Source organism: Camellia sinensis, chromosome 8 (genome assembly GCF_055761805.1).
Source record: "Camellia sinensis isolate YWXY chromosome 8, ASM5576180v1, whole genome shotgun sequence".
Taxonomy (NCBI): domain Eukaryota; kingdom Viridiplantae; phylum Streptophyta; class Magnoliopsida; order Ericales; family Theaceae; genus Camellia; species Camellia sinensis.
Window position 1 is genome coordinate 10036030 of NC_138968.1, and position 16831 is coordinate 10052860.

The 16831-nt window shown below is 34.5% G+C and overlaps 1 protein-coding gene across 2 annotated transcripts; it reads left to right on the forward strand.

The window, feature by feature from the left end:
* Window positions 1-1461: 1461 nt before the first annotated feature.
* Window positions 1462-13414, forward strand: LOC114259212 (polyadenylate-binding protein-interacting protein 12). 2 transcript variants are annotated; one of them, XM_028199214.2, is made up of 11 exons: window positions 1462-1598; window positions 1970-2510; window positions 2928-3038; window positions 3147-3191; window positions 3288-3360; window positions 3473-3585; window positions 3732-3791; window positions 3882-3929; window positions 4018-4086; window positions 11711-11772; window positions 13023-13414. In XM_028199214.2, the coding sequence occupies exons 2-11, from the start codon at window positions 2022-2024 to the stop codon at window positions 13078-13080; spliced, it is 1128 nt and encodes a 375-aa protein (XP_028055015.1). In that variant the 5' UTR covers window positions 1462-1598; window positions 1970-2021; the 3' UTR covers window positions 13081-13414. The 2 variants fall into 2 exon arrangements, with proteins under 2 accessions (XP_028055015.1, XP_028055014.1); XM_028199213.2 differs by having other exon boundaries at window positions 1549-1888.
* Window positions 13415-16831: the final 3417 nt, after the last annotated feature.

Genomic DNA, 16831 nt, shown 5'->3' on the forward strand with positions numbered 1-16831 from the left:
TTTAACAGAAGATAAATTTATGAAGCAATTGGAAACCTAAAAAGACAAGTGTAATTAGAGTTCGACGGTCATAAAAGGAGATACCAAGGACATTGAAAAAGAGTTGGAAAAATGAAAAATTAGAGAAAAAATAGTAGCTTGGCAAAACCTAAAGTTAGAATCGTCATTTTTTAAATAAAAAAAAAAAAATAATTTGCTTACCTATCAAAATGCAGGAGTTTTTATTTGCACAACATACTTCCTCTCAATTTATACTATTTAGTTTATTTTTTGAAAATTATGATCGTGTCTTTCAAACAAATTGTCATTGAGGACAAAAAAGACATGCACCATATTTTCTTACTCCACTGTAGCCGATTGCTAGCCTCTGTTTTTTAGTCCCCACCATCATGACCCTCCAGATTTAGAAGGAAGAAAAATAAAGACGATGAAGAAGAAGGGGGTTTTAGAAGAAGAAGAAAAAGGTTTTAGAAGCAAAAACACAGTGAGGATTTTAGAAGAAGTAGGGGTTAAGGAAGCGGTAACCGAGGAAGGAAGGGCGTTAGGGAGGGCAAACAAGAAATGAAGAGCAGAAAAGGGGCGCTAACAATGGTTGTAATTTGTAAATGGTGATAGTTGTTAGGTTAAAGATAGGATTAGAGAGTTGAAGGTGACAGTGTTATAAGAATTAAATGGCGTGAATGAAAAAAAACAAAATTGTGTCGGTTTGCACTTAATAATGATCTAAACCAATAAAATGTGGGATGTGGAAATACAAGCAAAAGTAAAATCTTCGAATCTTAGGCCCATTTTGGCAATAAAAAAAAAAGTCACATTTCTTTTTTGAAATTTTGTTTTTAGGAATTTTTTTTCAAAATTATGTCAATTTTTTTTTTTTACTTTTCCGATCCGTCTTGTCAAGACAAATTTATAAAGTATATACTTTTTTGATTTTAAAAAAAAAAAAAATACTAAAGAAGAAAATAAGTTTAAAAAGATTATTTATTTTAATTTATTTTTATTTTTATCTTTTATAGATTTTTTTTTTGAATTTAAAAAAAAATTATAAATTTTCAATTATCGAGCTAAATTTAGAAATATATATATATATTTTAAAATCACTAGAGGTGAAAATAAGTTTTAAAAAAAAGCCAAGAAAAAAAAAATCCCCAAACACAAAGCAAATGCATCTATAAAAAGCCCTCAAGAATCTAATTGTAAATTACCAGAATAATTTGGTCATACATGCAGTGGTCCATTCCTCAATTGCCACGTATGCAAACGCAAATAGTAAACACGTGTATATCTCTAATTATGTAGTAGTTATTATCACGATGATGTATGTGTAATTACATGTATATTTTTTTGATGTTATCTAATAATCTATATCATTTATGATGAATATTTGGTTTTTTTCAATAAATAAATAGATTTAAAAAATTAAAATAGAAATACATATCATGAATATTTGGTTTTTTTCAATAAATAAATAGATTTAAAAAATTAAAATAGAAATACATTTTTATTTATTTTTGGTTTAAAAAGAAAAATCTGGGTTGAAGTGTGTTCAGTCTTCACTGTTCATCGATTTGGGACGTTGTGAAGGAAAGTCCAAAAAGGTTAGTGGCGAAAACGGACGATCCGAAGCACACACCTGTTTTCTCTCTCTCTAAAATTTTCCTTCCCTTTCTCGCTCTAGGAAAAAAAAACCTTAATTTTCTTTCTCTCTGTATATATGTATATGTATATATATATATTCTATGAGCTGAATCAGTAAAATAATAGTATATAAAAAAGAAGAAAAGGAAAAGTTCTGCTTTGTTCTACCTTGTTTTTCTTCATTGTTTTTTGCTCTGATCTTCGAGTTGTTGTGGTTTGTTGATCAATGAACATGATTTAGACTAATCTGGTATTTGTTTTATCTGATAAATTCACCTTTTTGTTTTTCTCGGGAAAATTTTCTGTTTGATCGATCGGAAAATCTTTGCAGGACTAAATCGGTGAAGAAGATTTTTTTTTTTTTTTTAAAAGGTTGTTCGATCATGGCGGTCGTTGAGAATGCTGGCTCGTCAAATCGGACTGACTCCGATGTTGATCAATCGAAGTCGAATCAGACGGGGACACAGAACATCAGCAGTAACCCTATTTTGAGGTCAAATGATCAGAATTTCCACATGATCGTTCATCAGCAACAGAAGACAACACCAGCGATTGCGATGAACACTTCTCAGGTTAACGGTACTGGTAATCATAAGGCTGAGATGAGTCTAGTTCAGCACGGAATCAACGGGAATGGTGTTCAGAGTCATCCGATGGTGGCGAACGGAGTCGAATTGCGGAGAAATGGTGATGATGGTGGTGAGGGTTTTAACCGCGAGATGAGGGATTTGGAGGAAATGTTGTCTAAATTGAATCCCATGGCTGAAGAATTTGTGCCGCCTTCACTAGCTACCCACATACCTCAACTTGGGTACACTGCCAATTTTGTGATGCAAACTAATGGCATTGCCAACGGAAACACTGCTAGACGGGTATATATCTAATTTTCCTTTACACGCTCTTGCTGTTTGGTTGCTAAGAAATTTTCTGAAAATATAGCTAAATTTGGAAACTTCTGTTAACAGTAGATGTTACTCAGCTGATCGGTATCTGGCATAGTTGGATTGGAGTTGATTTGGGGAATGTAAAAGAAGAAAATATAGGACTCATAAAATTATATGTTCCACCCCACCCCACCCCACCCCCCGCCCACACACACACACACACACACAGACACAGCCCCAAAAAGAAAAGAAAAAAAAGAAGAAAAAAAAAAAAAAAAAAAAAGAAAAGAAAAAAGAGAGAAAAAGATTAATTCTTTATTTTTTTTTGCAATTTTTGTTCATATTAGTTTTGTGTCACATTGTGTTGTTTTGTTGATGGTTTTGGTTTTGCAATTGTATGTTCAGAAGAAGAATAACTATAGTAATGGGAAGAGAAGGATGAACAGCCGTACCAGTATGGCACAGCGAGAAGAGGTGATTAGGAGGACTGTATATGTATCTGACATTGATCATCAGGTAAAGAGTTATCTTGGTTTTTGGATTGTTATTTTTCTGTCGTCTTGCTATGGATATTTAGAATGTGTTCAATGAGAAATGATAGTTTTGGTTTCCGCTTTGATTCAGGTTACTGAAGAACAACTTGCAGCTCTCTTTGTTAATTGTGGACAGGTAACTGCCTGTCTATTATCACGTTGACACCCCCTTTTATGAAAGCTAATGAATGATTGCATTTCTGAATGTTTTCTTCCTATTTTTGGGTTGAAGGTGGTCGACTGTCGTGTATGTGGTGATCCTAATTCCGTTCTCCGTTTTGCCTTTATTGAGTTCACCGATGAGGGTAATGTTGATGACCTCATTTATTTGATATATTTTTTTGATAGGTGTTATTTCTTTTTTTGATACATCATAGTTAATAAATTTGGGTGGTGATACATTTTAATTGACTGCAGAAGGTGCAAGGAATGCTTTGAGTCTGTCAGGGACTATGCTTGGATATTACCCAGTTAGGGTGCTGCCTTCAAAAACTGCAATTGCACCTGTTAATCCAACATTTTTGCCAAGGGTGAGAACTTCTACTGGTTCACTTACTTGTAATATGCATTCTTCATGCCAGAATCTATTCTTGGAAATTGAATTTATATGAAAGTCATGCTGGCTGATACAAATTTGTTGCCTTTTGCTTGTGCTGATTGATATTGTGCTCTCTAGTCTGAAGATGAAAGAGAGATGTGTGCAAGGACTATTTATTGTACAAACATCGATAAGAAGGTAATTTTGGAATTAGACATCACCTTTGTATGTGGTTAACAAGCTTTGAGTTGGCAAATTGTTTATTGTTTGTATGTATATCTGACACAGGTTACTCAAGCAGATGTCAAACTCTTTTTTGAGACCATTTGTGGAGAGGTTTGTAGCTTTTTGTGTGACAAGTCTGAAAGGGCTGCTCCTTCCTAAATTCCTAACCATATATTGTGGAACATCTTGTCTGCCATAGGTTCAGCGCTTGAGGTTGCTTGGAGACTATCATCATTCGACTCGTATTGCTTTTGTTGAGTTTGTGGTGGTAACTACGACAAACTTTTCACTTGTTTTATTGCTCAACAGTTATATGCAACTTTAATGGTCTCTTTTCTTCTTGTCTGTTTTGGAGTCGATATGAATACATATATGTTGCTTTCATGTCCATTCTATTAGCTTCTTGCTACACTTTGTTATCTCTTTTGCAATACAAATTTGCATGATTCACATATTTTGCCAGGGTCAGGCTATTTATGTTGCATAGTTTATTTCTTTTTAGTACATTTTGGAGTTGGACTTTCAAATTTGTTTTAATTTTGGATAGATTGAGTTTCTATAATCTATGTGAAAAGCCAGTTTCTTAAAGATAATTTATTTGTGTAAATCTGTTTTATTTTAGAAGTGGTAGCAATGATTGTACAGATCCCCAATGATATAATTGATGTTATGAATTGATGGTTGCACGATGACATAATTGATGTTATGAATTGATGGTTATAAAAGGTGTGACACGTGTAGAGAAAAAATAAGGGCGGTTCTGTATAGTTTGTTAGAGGTGTGTATAATGCCTTCATAACTTTCTAGAAATTGAGGAATCATAGTAGATCAACATGGTCCAGTGATAATATATCTTTGCTTTTTAAATGTATATATTTTTTGGGAGAAATGTGGACAATTAAGTAGAAAAGGGAAGTATCTTTGGTGATAGAGTCAGGGTGCTTATGGAAAGAGTTAGTTGAACTTCAGAGGCATAATCTGAACCATTTAGGTTCAGTTACACTCAGGGCCGGCCCTGAGATTTAGAGGGCCCAAGGCGACTTTCGGAAATGGGGCCTTTCTTACATTGAAAAAAAAAAAAAAAAGTTGATGGATAAAACGATAAGTTACAACAATTTTTTTATTTGTTTGTAGCCAAATCTTCATTTCCATTCTCATTCAAACATGCTCTTCAACACCCAAATCTTCATTATCATTCTCATTACATTGATTAAGTTCTTCAATTACCAAATCTTCATCAACCAAACATGAACTTTCTATTTGTTTCTTGCTACCAAAAAATTTATCAAGCACTCCCGATTGAGATTGAATAAAATTTTCTAATTTTTGCTTCTTTTTCCTTTTTTCACATCCAGAAATATATTTCTTAGGAGGCATGACTACTCTATATAATCACAAATCCACACAAATTCACAATCACTGATCTCTGCAAATAATACACTTTCAGAATTAGAGCATAACAAAAATTATAGACTTCCACTAAAGCACGTATTTTACTTGCACAACGGAAAAATAATCTCATTATTTTTATAGGATGCAAGTCTGTGTGGTGTAATTGTTTTTTTTAATATTTTGGTGCAATTATTTTTTGTGAGACTTGCACCGAAAAAAAATTTAAAAAATTATGTACAATTATTTTGTAATTGTTCCACTGAAATGTTATTTCTTCTAACATAAATTTCTTCAATTTTTATATTTTAATAGATGGTGACTAAACATTGAAATAAATAAATAAATAAATATATATATATATATATATTTGAGTAGATAAATGATAACATTATTTTTTTTTCATTTGTACAATTCAAGAATTATTGATTAAAAATGACTTAATTTGATACTTAAAGATTATCAGTGTAATTATATCAAAAATATAACATAAATTATAGTTTTTTTTTTTTTTTTTCAAACATTAAAAGAGATGAATGCAATTTACCTTATATTTTATTTCTGAGAGGTTCAGTAAAAAGAGATGAGAAATAAAGTGGAAAGAGGTGCAGTACACAGATGGGGTCCAAAACAACTAAAAACGATGTCAATCTCGTAGCAGTTGCTGCTGCGCCTGAAGAGCAGCAGCATCCCCAAACCCTTCTTAGCCTCAGAGTGGGTATTATAAATTATAATGTGTTTCTTGTTTTTGGGCCCATGTCAGTTGGGCCTCTAATCTATCATGATATTTTTTTTTTAGGCCCTATATACAATTGGGCTTATAGCATTTAGATTTTTTTTTAATCTAAAACACAAAATCATATTTTGGGGCCTTATTTTCAAGCCAAATCTGGGGGCCCAAGGCGCAGGCCTCTTTGGCCTACCCTCAGGGCCGGGCCTGGTTACACAAATCATGTTGTTGTTCCTTACTTCTTGTAGACTGCTGGTCTTTTTTCTATTTCCAGACAACTTTCTTTTGCTAATGTATTTAAATGTTTTATGGTTTTATTAATCATTCCAAAACTCGATTTTTTGTGATTGTGAAATCATTGTACTTTTAAATTATTTCATCCTAGAAAACACTCAACTGCATGTAGGTATCCTAATTATTTGGTGCTGGAAGTATGCACGAATCTTTGGTGCCTCTGCCATTGGATGAGGAGGTAGGGTTATGTAAGAAATCGTTTTTGTAATTGGTGTGAGCGGTGGGTGAGGGGGAAGGCCAAATGGGCATTTTTGTCTTACAACAATATTAGCCGCAGAAATGTGTTTAAATCCTCTTTCTGTCTATCAAACTGTCAACAATAGTTAAAAAAAAAAAAAGAAAAAAAAAAAGAGAAGAAAATCACAGGCCATTATGTTTCCTCCGATGGGTCAGGCACACCTTTTTTGGCTTTGCCTTTATCCTTGTTTTCTAGATTGTATTTACCTTTTAAGTGTTGTGAAATGGGTATTGAAGCAGTCAGGGCATTAGCTATGTTTGTGTTGCACTTCTGTGGTCTAGGATCCTGCTCAACTTAGTACTGTTTCTCAATATGCGCAAGTTGCATACTGCATATTTTCTCCATTTTGTATGGCTCCTCTTCTGACTGAGTCGGAAATGCTTGTGGGAAATTTTGGCTAGATTACAAATGCTTGATGGAATGGTGGTTGAAATGGTGTCTTGTCTGAATTTGTGCAAGTGTCTTATGAGGAGGTCCTAAGAGCAGACAGCACAATTGGCTTTGAGGTTGGGATTCAAATCCCTTTAATTGAGTTCGATGAGCTAGACATAAAGGGATGACTTGTGTATAGACTGAAGGGAGTAAGCTGCCACAAGTTGGCTAAATCCTCAAAGGCTGCATAATGTTGATAGGTCTGATGAGGATGCACTCATAGGGCATAGTCGTCTCACAATTGTGGAGTCAGATAGCTATCAAGGATTGTTGTGCAAGTGGATTGGCACGATTGGCAACAACAGTCATGAGGTGGTGCAGAGCTTTTCTCTTCTTGTGTCGGTATGTTAAGTTAGGAGCACGCAATGGTCAGGGGTGGAACCGGAATTTCATATTTGGGGATGCCAAGCAGTGTCCCCTTCCGCGTCTCTCCACCTCTCCTCATTGACAAATCAGATATGGGTCAGATTTCAAATAATTGCTCCATACAATCGATTATGACGTAATTTCATATAACTTTTTTAAACTCCATAATTTCATGTCAATTTAATCACGTAATCATTCAATTACAACTCAATTTCATACTAATATTTATAATATTTTCATGTATGTTGCATAAAAATTAGAAAAAATAAATCATCCCATCGTTCCATATTGAACTCATCAACATTAATTATAACTAGAACAAGTGCAGGCCCTAAACTCATATTGAGGTTATCTCATAAAGTGAAACTACAATTATACCAAGTAAAAATATCCAATTGCAAGTTACTTACTACAACAACAACAACAACAACAATTCACATTATCAAAAATATTCTGTAATTAGTATAAATGAGGGTCTCGGTTTCAAAAAAAAAATTGATGGTTAGTTTTTATTTGACGTAATCAATAAAGGCTATTTTGGAGCATGAATATAGAATTTGTTGGTATGTGTACCATTTCAAATGCTATGGTAATGCCACCATCAGTGGTTTAAAAAGCGCGCTTAGGCTCGCGCCTAAGCACGAGGCGCAGCCTTGCGCCTCGAGCAGGTCGAGGCGAGGCGCAATACATGAGGCGCAGCTTAGGCGCTGAGGTGAGGGCTTTTTTTCGAGGCGCGAGGCGCAAGGCGCGGGCTTCATGGGCTTTACCTATTTTTCTACTCTAATTGTCGATTAAGTGCTTTTTTTGTGGACATGCCTATAGGGATTCAAAACTCTTCAATATAAAATGACCAAATGTGGTCAAAAGAGAGCAAAAAGTGATAAAAGGTTGAATGCTATGCTTTATATTTCTTGTTGGATATTATATTTCTAATTTTTAGAAGATTGAATGTTATGTTTAGAGATTATTGAAAATTGTTATGATTTTTTAAATTATGTATATATATATTTTTTGTTAAAATTTTTGCCTCTTTTATAATTTTGCCTTTTTAAAATTATGTATATATATTTTATTATTTAAAAATAAACACATGTATATAAAATAAAAATATACACATGTATATAAAATAAAATAAAAAAATTAATTAAAACACATCATTTAAAAAATATAATAAATAAATAAAATAATATATATATTAAAAAATTAATTATTTTTTTTCTTCTTATTAAAAAAATTAATAATATACATATTAAATATTTGTTTATGTTGAAAATTGTGCTTTATTAATATTTTGCTTAACTTCTATAACTTGCGCCTCGCTTTGGTGAGGCGCGCGCCTCGCCTCGCGCCTCGGGGCTTAAGCTCCAGGTGACCTTGGCGCCTCAATGCGCCTAGGGCTTTTTAAAACACTGGCCACCATATAGAATTGAATTTTTTTGGGGTTCCATTTGAAGAAATCATCAGCTTTCAAAAAATGTGTTAGTAGTACATATTTGGGATATACATAAATTTCTTTCGGTGTGCGGGGTGCCATGGCACCGATTGGTGCAAACATGGGTTTGCCCCTAGCAATGGTGACATAGTGCTTTTGATCTGCTGTATGTTGGCTGAGTCCTTGAAGTCTTCATAATTTTTTATTGGCCTGATGATGAGGATGCCCTCATAGGGCATACTTGGCCCACAATGGTGGAGTCAGTTAGCTATCAAAGATTGTTGTGCAAGTGGATTGACATGTTTGGCCACAATAGTCGCAAAGGTGGTGCAAAGTTTTTCTCTCCGTGTGTAGGTAGGTTAAATCAGGAGCACGCAATGATGACATTGTGGTTTTGCTTCTCTCACCAAGCCAAGATTTTGAGTCAGACTGTTACCCGACAACAGGATCATTTTGTGATCTTATCAGGAGGGGAAAAACAAAAACAGAAAAAAGGTCTCTGTGTGAAGCTGTTATGGTTGATTCGCCTGATTTACCACAGACGTAAGCCATTAGGCTTGTTGCCAAGGCAACCATTAAGGTAAGAATTTCATCTACTTTGGAGAGAATCCCATGTTAGCCATGAACATATCATCTTCTTACTACCCTTGGACCTTGCAGACCATAGTTGAGGATATTTCAGAGGGTCTCAGCTTCATTCCCTCTTAGGCCCGCAATAAAATCCCTAGATCTCCAGGGCTGCTGCTAATGTGGGTGTATGGCACACAGTTTGAGGTTTTCCAGTTTAGATGATGGCTTTTTCCCTCAGGAAGTGCATTCTCATCACTGAGGGAGAAAATATTGGAGCCTTTTTGTCTTTCTTCTGCTGTTTATTTGCTGGTTATTTTTCCTTTTTTCTCCTCTCTTTACTTTGGTAGTCTGTCTAATTGTTGTATGAAAAAAGGAGGAACCATTATGGATGAATATTGTGCTTGTTTGAAGCCTTATACTGTTTCTCCAGTTATGGACACACGACTTGTCACGTGATTCTTTCAGGATAAGTGGTTTTAGAGATGCTTATGTCCTAGCTTGCTGCTTTGGAATGGAGTGCAGAGCTTGCATTTGAACCTCCAAGTGCAGTTTGTTGTTTAGTTGGGGAACTTGTGGCTATATACAATGGGCTCGATGCTATCCAGTCTTGCGTTGCCTCTAACTTAAAAACCACATCACCCGTTGTGTAGTGTACTCATTGGACTTCTTTGCTTTTAACAGAACCAACCAAGTTAGATTTTGTCTTAAATAGGCATCTCCTTGAACTTTTTGTTTTGATTATTTATTCATTGATTGGAGTGCCTCTCTTGACTGGCATATGTATCTACCTTATTTTTGACTGCCATGCGCTGAGAATTATTAAGTGCAATGGACCTTTGTGTTCACAATGATTGATTCATGTCATTATGATCTTATGTTTTACTGCTTTGTGGTGACTGCCATTTTTTTTATTTACTAGTATGTGATAGCAACTTTGTCATAAAGCATGATGATCTGCTTCTTGTCTTTTGATGTTTGACCTTAATTTTTGTCCAATAACATTTTCATTATTATTCGTTAAATGTGTGATGTTCACACAGTGCATTTATCTTGCTATTTATATGGGAGACCTTTTAACTCCCCCACCTTTAATATGATGATTGAAGATGCAGAAACTGGATGTCTTTTAATTTTCACTTATTTAATCTCTTGTAAAATCATTTTCCAAATGGTTCGTTTGGTTTGCAAAACCTTACTAATAAGCTAGGATTTATGTTTTGATAAACAACACTAGACGGAAACTGGGTGGCAGTTGAATTAGGTCTGATATATATTTTTTTGTCCTGGATTTAAATAATTTATTCATAATTCAAGGCATATACAACTAAATAAACATAATTGTGGGCCCATAATCAGACCTATAAACTAGCAATGCAGTTTCATAGCATAACTTTTATTCTCTTCTCCTTATTCTTCTTTCTTTTGGGTCCCCCTTGCAACACAATCCTATGCTGTGTTAAGCTGAATGGGTTCCACAGTCTCACAGTTAGAACACATGCAAGAGAAGGATATAGGGAATGCAGTTCCGTGATGGAGATCTTAATATGTGGTATTATTATTAGCCTTGATTTGTGAATTTCACAGGCTTTTGTTTGAGGTGATTAAGTTATGACTAGCCAGCTTAACCTTGTAATTGCAATGCAGACTTTTAAGTAGTATTAAGAAAATGCCTCTTGATACAAACAAATGCTCAATCAGCATCATAAGCCAGTCAGTATTTTGTGTTTTGTGTTTTGGTGTTTAAGCTGGGATTGGTCCCTTGACCTCACAATTACATTGGTATAATACAAGTATTAAACTGAAGTATCCTGCATGATTGTACAAAGTTTTAATTTTTCCATTTTACATCTGGCTTTGATGTAGGCTTCTTAGTGGGCTTAAGAATTAATTTCCTTTTTGGTCATTTGTTGAGTACCTTTTCTGTTTTTATTTGTTTATTATAAATTTCTTTGTTCTTCTGTTCTGTTCATTTTCTAGTTACCTTATAATTGACAGTCTTGCTGAATTTATCCACTTTCGTAATGACATTATAATTTTCACCACGTTGCTTCTCTTTCCCTTTTCCTTGATTAGAGTTGGAATATCTAAGTTCTTGGAACATGACCACTAGTGATGGATCTCCCTGGCATTTCATGGTGTTCCTTTTCTAGGGGATTTCAGTATGGATCCAGTTGTTGAATTGGACTGGTCCTTAGTTTATGGGCCTTGCAGAGTGTCATTGAAATGAATTGGTATTACATAATTAGAGAATGACTAAATTAGTGGAGATGTCATTGGCTGCTGTTTTATTATTTTCATATGAAGAATTTGGTTTTTAGATTTTATTGTGTAATATGCCATTGATATTTTTGTCATCATTTTTAGCCTGCTTTGTAGATTGATTGGTGATATAATACTCTGTAAAAGATGGAGTTCTTATGCTAGGTTCTATTTTCTTGCAGGCTGAGAGTGCAATTGCTGCTTTGAACTGTAGTGGTGTGGTTTTGGGATCACTGCCTATAAGGTTGGTTTTGTGAATTGTGCACTTTACATACTTTGACTATATTTTTTTGGTAGATAATAAAAAAAATTACGGAGATATATATCAGGATACGTAATCAAGACGAGATGAAACCCCTCTAATACAAACCACAAACACATCTGAAAGAAACAAGCTATCACTTCAAAAACCTATCAACAACGAGGCCAACTGACTAGCTTACCAAGCCATAGAAACAAAACCAACTTTCAACTGTCTTTTTAAAATTCTTGTTGAGATTTTCCAAGCAAGGCGTAGCTGCCAATTAGCTTGGCTGTTCTTCACCATTCTCCAAGAACTAATTCTGAACCTAACATCATCTGATATCTTCCTCCTTTTCTGATAACAAAAAAAAAAAAACTCTGCTGTACCCTTCCTTTCCTAATGTAATATACTTCAACTGCAAGTGAGAGTTTATAGACGGCACAATTGTGATTCTTCTTACTGGGCACCATAGGATCTCATCTTCTTCAGCATTTCTTTCCAAATGGCAGTTGAGTAAGGACCAGTAAAAAAGAGATGCTGCTGAGTTTCTTGAGCTTTGGTCCATATAAGAAAGGAGTCCATACAACATTATCATTGTTCGCTGTCAAAGAGAGAGGTGTTGGGGGGTATTGGCTATGATTTCTTGAAGGCATCTGCTTCTCTGTCTTGGCCATTTCTAGCTACCTTCATGAATGAATTATATCCGATACTTCATCTCTTAAAGCTTTTCCAAGACTTTCTATTGCCCGATCTCCATATTTTTTCTACATAAGGCCGCAATGGACCCCAATTGTCCATTCATCAAAATGTGGATTGGCCATTACCTTGTATTTCATAAAAGGCAGCCCCAAATCTCAAGGTTAAATTTTTTCTCATGGACAATATCCCCTTAAACTGTTATGTTATTATTCAAGTGTGGATCCGCTTGACATAGTGGCTTTGTTCCACTCTTTCATTGATCCAATGCCAAGACCCACCCCCTCTCTTTGGAATGGAACACCCAACTTTTTCCCCTATTGTTTAGGGCAACCCATGTCCACAACAAAGCTCGTAAAATTTTTCATTATCCTTTAAAACTTTTTGAAGGAGAATGAATAAAGAACTCCAATAAATCTGTATGCTGAACGAGACTAATTGGACCAATTGCAACCTGACTCCGTAAGAGAAGAATTTGTGTGACTAGCTCTGTATTACTGAACTTGAGTTGGTGTTTAAATTTATTAATTCAATTTTGTTTTGCATAAATACAGGGTAAGCCCGTCAAAGACACCTGTTAGGCCCCGTGCTCCTCGTGCATTGATGCACTGAGTTTCACTTCTTCTAATCTGATCTGCTGATTTATATATCTACCTTTTATATATACATAGTTATGGACATACTTGAGGTACTTGTGGCACTTAAGTTATACCTTTTATCCATTGCGCATCATTGCCCAGTATCTGTCGCCTATAGAGAGCGTTGTCGTGGCTTGTTCTTGCAGCCTGTAGAGTTGGGATGGAATTTCGAGGCTAATTTGGCTTTAATTTATGTTTGCTGCACATTATGTGGGATTTCTGTAGGTTTTCTCTCAATTTACTGATATTGTCCAGTTGTTTCTCTCTAACTCATGAAGGATTCTTCAAAGACTCATTTTACTTGTTGATTTCTTTTTGTTTTTGGATGATTGCATTGTCATTGTTTTTGGATCTTGGACAAAAAAAGAAAAGAAAATGGAAAAGATAGGAAGAAAAAAAGAAGTAAATTCTTAGTTTTATTTGGTTGGGGTAGAAAAATAAGTATTGACAGATATTTACAGGGGCCACAGGTGGCACATACCATTTTGCCCACTTGAAATTGTACGTATGCCCCCTTAAATCTTTTAAAACCGCTTAACATTTTTTTTAATAGAAAATGATCTGTTATTTACCCCTTCAAAATATTAATTTTGGTGTATCTCCCTCTAATACATATTCCTATCAAAAAATGACCTGCTTTTTGTTAATAGTATATTTTGCTTGAGCTATTTATTATTATTATTATTATTATTATTAGTGTCAATAATTTTGTATAGTGAGAATTGTTTGTGATTTTGGAAGCCAAATCCATCTCCCTTATCATTGGCTTAATTATTTAAATTATTATCTATTATTACTTTTTAACTATTGTAGATACCGCAGCCTTGCCATTTGGCTTTGTTTGGTTTATATCTTGAGAAATGATTTTTAAACGAATTTTTGTTTTCTGTGTTGAATGTTTTTTCATATTTTAGTTGATTTTTTACTTTTTATATATATTAAGATTAGATGTATTTAAAAACTAAAAATATTTAACTAAAATATGAAATATAAAATCACTAAAAACAAACAAAAATTTGAATAAAAATGTATACAAAGTTGTCGTTTGGCTATGGCTTTCTTAGTTAACTTTTTTGAATTGTTTTTTTTTTAACTTGAGATTAAAAAATTCGTTTGGGTTAGTTTTTTTGGTTTTAACTTTTGTAAGAGAAAAATTAAAATAATTATGATTTTGATATGATATTTTTGTGTTATTGACTTATTTATTCTATTTGTCTTTTGTGTTTTTTTAGTCCTAATTTTTTTGTACCAAACAGCCATATTTTTGTATAATTTTGAAAAATCAAATTAAATAGATACCCATCTCTCTCTCTCTCTCTCTCTCTCTCTCTCTCTTTCTTTGTTTTTGTTTTTCAATTTTATAAATAAAATAAAATAGATTTGTGAGATTATGGCCTCTTCGGGTAAAGAGATTAAAAGTCACTTTTAACCTCTTTTAAATTATATCACTTTTTTATTTTTTTTACGTATTTTAAAAAAAATTAAAAAATTAATTTTTAATTTACTTCTCAAAACAACCCTTTTAACCACTCCTCTGGTTGAAGCCCCGTCTCCTTCCTCACTACTTCAACTCTCTCTCTCTCCCTCTCCCTCCCTCTCTCCATTCTAGGTTAGAGAGTAGATGATAAAAGGAGAGAATTTTAAAGGGGAGAATTTCAACAAAATAGGGAGTGGAAATTTTTTTTTCTCAACTAATAAAAATATAAGATTTATTTACATAATTAAATACATAAATCACTTATTTTCTCAACTAGTAAATCATTTTATAATTATTTTTTCATCATCCACCTTTTTTATATTCTCTCAGATGAAAAAGACAAATAAATAAGGAGTTTTCTTAAGTGTGCAAGTGCACACCATGTGCCACTTACACAAAAAGTGTAAGTGTAAGGTGTAAGTATAAGTATAAGGTGTAAGTGTAAGGTATAAGTGTAAGGTGTAAGGTGTAAGTGGGTTGCACATGGTGTGCAACCTCAAAAAAAGTGTAAGTGTAAGGTTTAATTTTTTACAAAAGGTGTAAGTGTAAGGTGTAAGTGTAAGGTATAAGGTGTAAGGTGTAAGTTGCACACCATAACCAAACCCAATAAATAATAATCAAAACCATCAGTTGCAGCATGAGGGAATAGACCGCCTGATTGGACAACTGTTACATTACAATAGCAAACCTGCTTTGCTCAACTTGTAAAAACAAATTTGAAAATTTGACTACCACCGTTTGTTTGAGAATTAATTTTTTAATTATTTAAAACGTTAGAGAATAATTTTTTTAAAATTATATTGAAAACGTGAATAGCTGATTTATATGATTTTTTTATGACTATAATTTTCAGAAAATTGATATAGAAACTCACATTTTAGACTTAATGATATATAAATAATATAATTTATTGATAATTAAAAAAAATATAAGAGAAATTATTATCTATAATATCTTAATCAATTGTCATATTATTAAACTTAGAAAGTGGGTTTAATTTTTTTATGTTGAATAATAATTCTCTAATTTTTATTTTTTTTTAAACAACCTTTTGATGGAACAGTTGAGTCGGATGACCTTCTCTTCTTGAACTTTTTGGGAAAAGTTGCAAGGCATATGGGTATGCGTGCTTTTGTTGTTTGAGTCATGGAAATGATGATATAGTCTGACCCCCGGTAAATAACCTTTAATTATGCGTGCTTTTGTTGTTTGAGTCATGGAAATGATGATATGGTCTGGTCCCCGGTGAATAACCTTTAATTTAGAAAAAAAACTTATTGACATGAATAAGTCCATAATAGATATGGTCGGTCACCTAAAGTCTAATTCATGATTCAAATACTAAAATTTAACACTTGTGAAATTCAGCGTTGCACCAAATACCAATGACATCTAAACACTTAGCAAGTAGAGAATCACTCACATCAGCAGACAAAGATCTTACAAAGTTATTGCACCATACATGAGCCATTAATGAGCTTTTCTGCAGCATTTATTGTGATAACCTTTCCCCGTCGGGACAGAACGGCCTCATCATGAACAAAGAAAGTTAGAGCATAGACTTTCAGCCAATGTGACACGTTGGAAGGGACAACGAAATGATTAGCAGAGGATATAAGCAGGCATCGAAGACAAGGAAAATGTTAAGCTTTTCTATTACTAATCTATCTCTACATTCCATCTCTCTTTCTAACTTGTGCGTCAGAGGGTTCGCTGGGGGGACTCCCCGTTCCCCGTTGAACTTTTGTGCAGGTCTCTCGGTGGGCTTGGTATCTCGGGCACCAGTTTGGGAAGCGTGGATCAATCCGACCCGTTCCATCTGGAACACGCTGTATCATCAGTTAGCGCCGTCTGTGAGAATCCTTTTGCTCCGCGCGCTAGTTGTGCTCATTGTCGCCGGAGACCCCTTCCCACTAACCCCTTCCTACCACCCACCAAGGTGGATGGTCACAACTAGATCCATGGCTTCTCACGACCACCAAGCCGACCCTCCCAATCCAAACAACCTACTGCAGTACTTCACAGGACTTACTAACAGCATCAACCGCTTAGCAGAGCAAAACCAAGCCCTGATCAATGCTTTGCTTCAAAAAGTGCTTCCCGTCCCTCCTCTTCTACCTCAAGATATCCCATCCAACCAAGAACGAGCCCCGAGCCACCCTATCCAACAGCCTTACCCACCCAACTTGAAAGGGTTGCGACCCCCTCCTCCAGATATGAACCCGCCACCCCAGGCCCCACAGCCATC

What these genes read in the sequence shown, in the direction of transcription:
- LOC114259212 (XM_028199214.2), top strand. Translation starts at nt 2,022, where the DNA reads ATGGCGGTCGTTGAGAATGCTGGCTCGTCAAATCGGACTGACTCCGAT. An exon ending in GTACAAACATCGATAAGAAG is followed by an intron (nt 3,792 to 3,881) that starts GTAATTTTGGAA and finishes TATCTGACACAG; the next exon opens with GTTACTCAAGCAGATGTCAA. An exon ending in TTGAGACCATTTGTGGAGAG is followed by an intron (nt 3,930 to 4,017) that starts GTTTGTAGCTTT and finishes TGTCTGCCATAG; the next exon opens with GTTCAGCGCTTGAGGTTGCT.